At 60.7% G+C, this 270-nt stretch overlaps 1 protein-coding gene across 1 annotated transcript in view; it reads left to right on the top strand.

The window, feature by feature from the left end:
• ACOT11 (acyl-CoA thioesterase 11) overlaps window positions 1-270 on the top strand; it is a gene marked incomplete at its 5' end in the record, with an annotated part of 8,037 nt that overhangs the window by 1,203 nt on the left and 6,564 nt on the right. Inside the window, 1 exon segment of the mRNA XM_008946576.1 lies at window positions 74-230. Coding sequence (XP_008944824.1) covers window positions 74-230 — 157 coding nt within the window.

Here is a 270-nt window from a genome sequence, read left to right as displayed (position 1 = left end):
TTGGCAGTGGGTTGGACTAGATCTCCGGAGGTCCCTTCCAACCCCAACCAGTCTGTGATCCTCCCTGTGGCAGAGCTGGAGACACGGGATGGCAGCACAGCAGTGCCAGCAGAGAAGACACGGGTAGAGAGCGTGGAGCTGGTTCTTCCCCCACATGCCAACCATCAAGGCAACACCTTTGGTGGGCAGATCATGGCCTGGATGGAGAATGTGGCCACCCTCGCAGCCAGGTGACCTGATGGGGACTCAGAAGGGGGGGGCCAGACAGGC

The sequence above is a fragment of the Merops nubicus genome, unplaced genomic scaffold (genome assembly GCF_000691845.1).
Source record: "Merops nubicus isolate BGI_N331 unplaced genomic scaffold, ASM69184v1 scaffold26558, whole genome shotgun sequence".
NCBI classification, from domain to species: domain Eukaryota; kingdom Metazoa; phylum Chordata; class Aves; order Coraciiformes; family Meropidae; genus Merops; species Merops nubicus.
The sequence above is the reverse complement of the archived record's forward strand: the minus strand, read 5'-3'. Positions and strand labels throughout refer to the sequence as shown.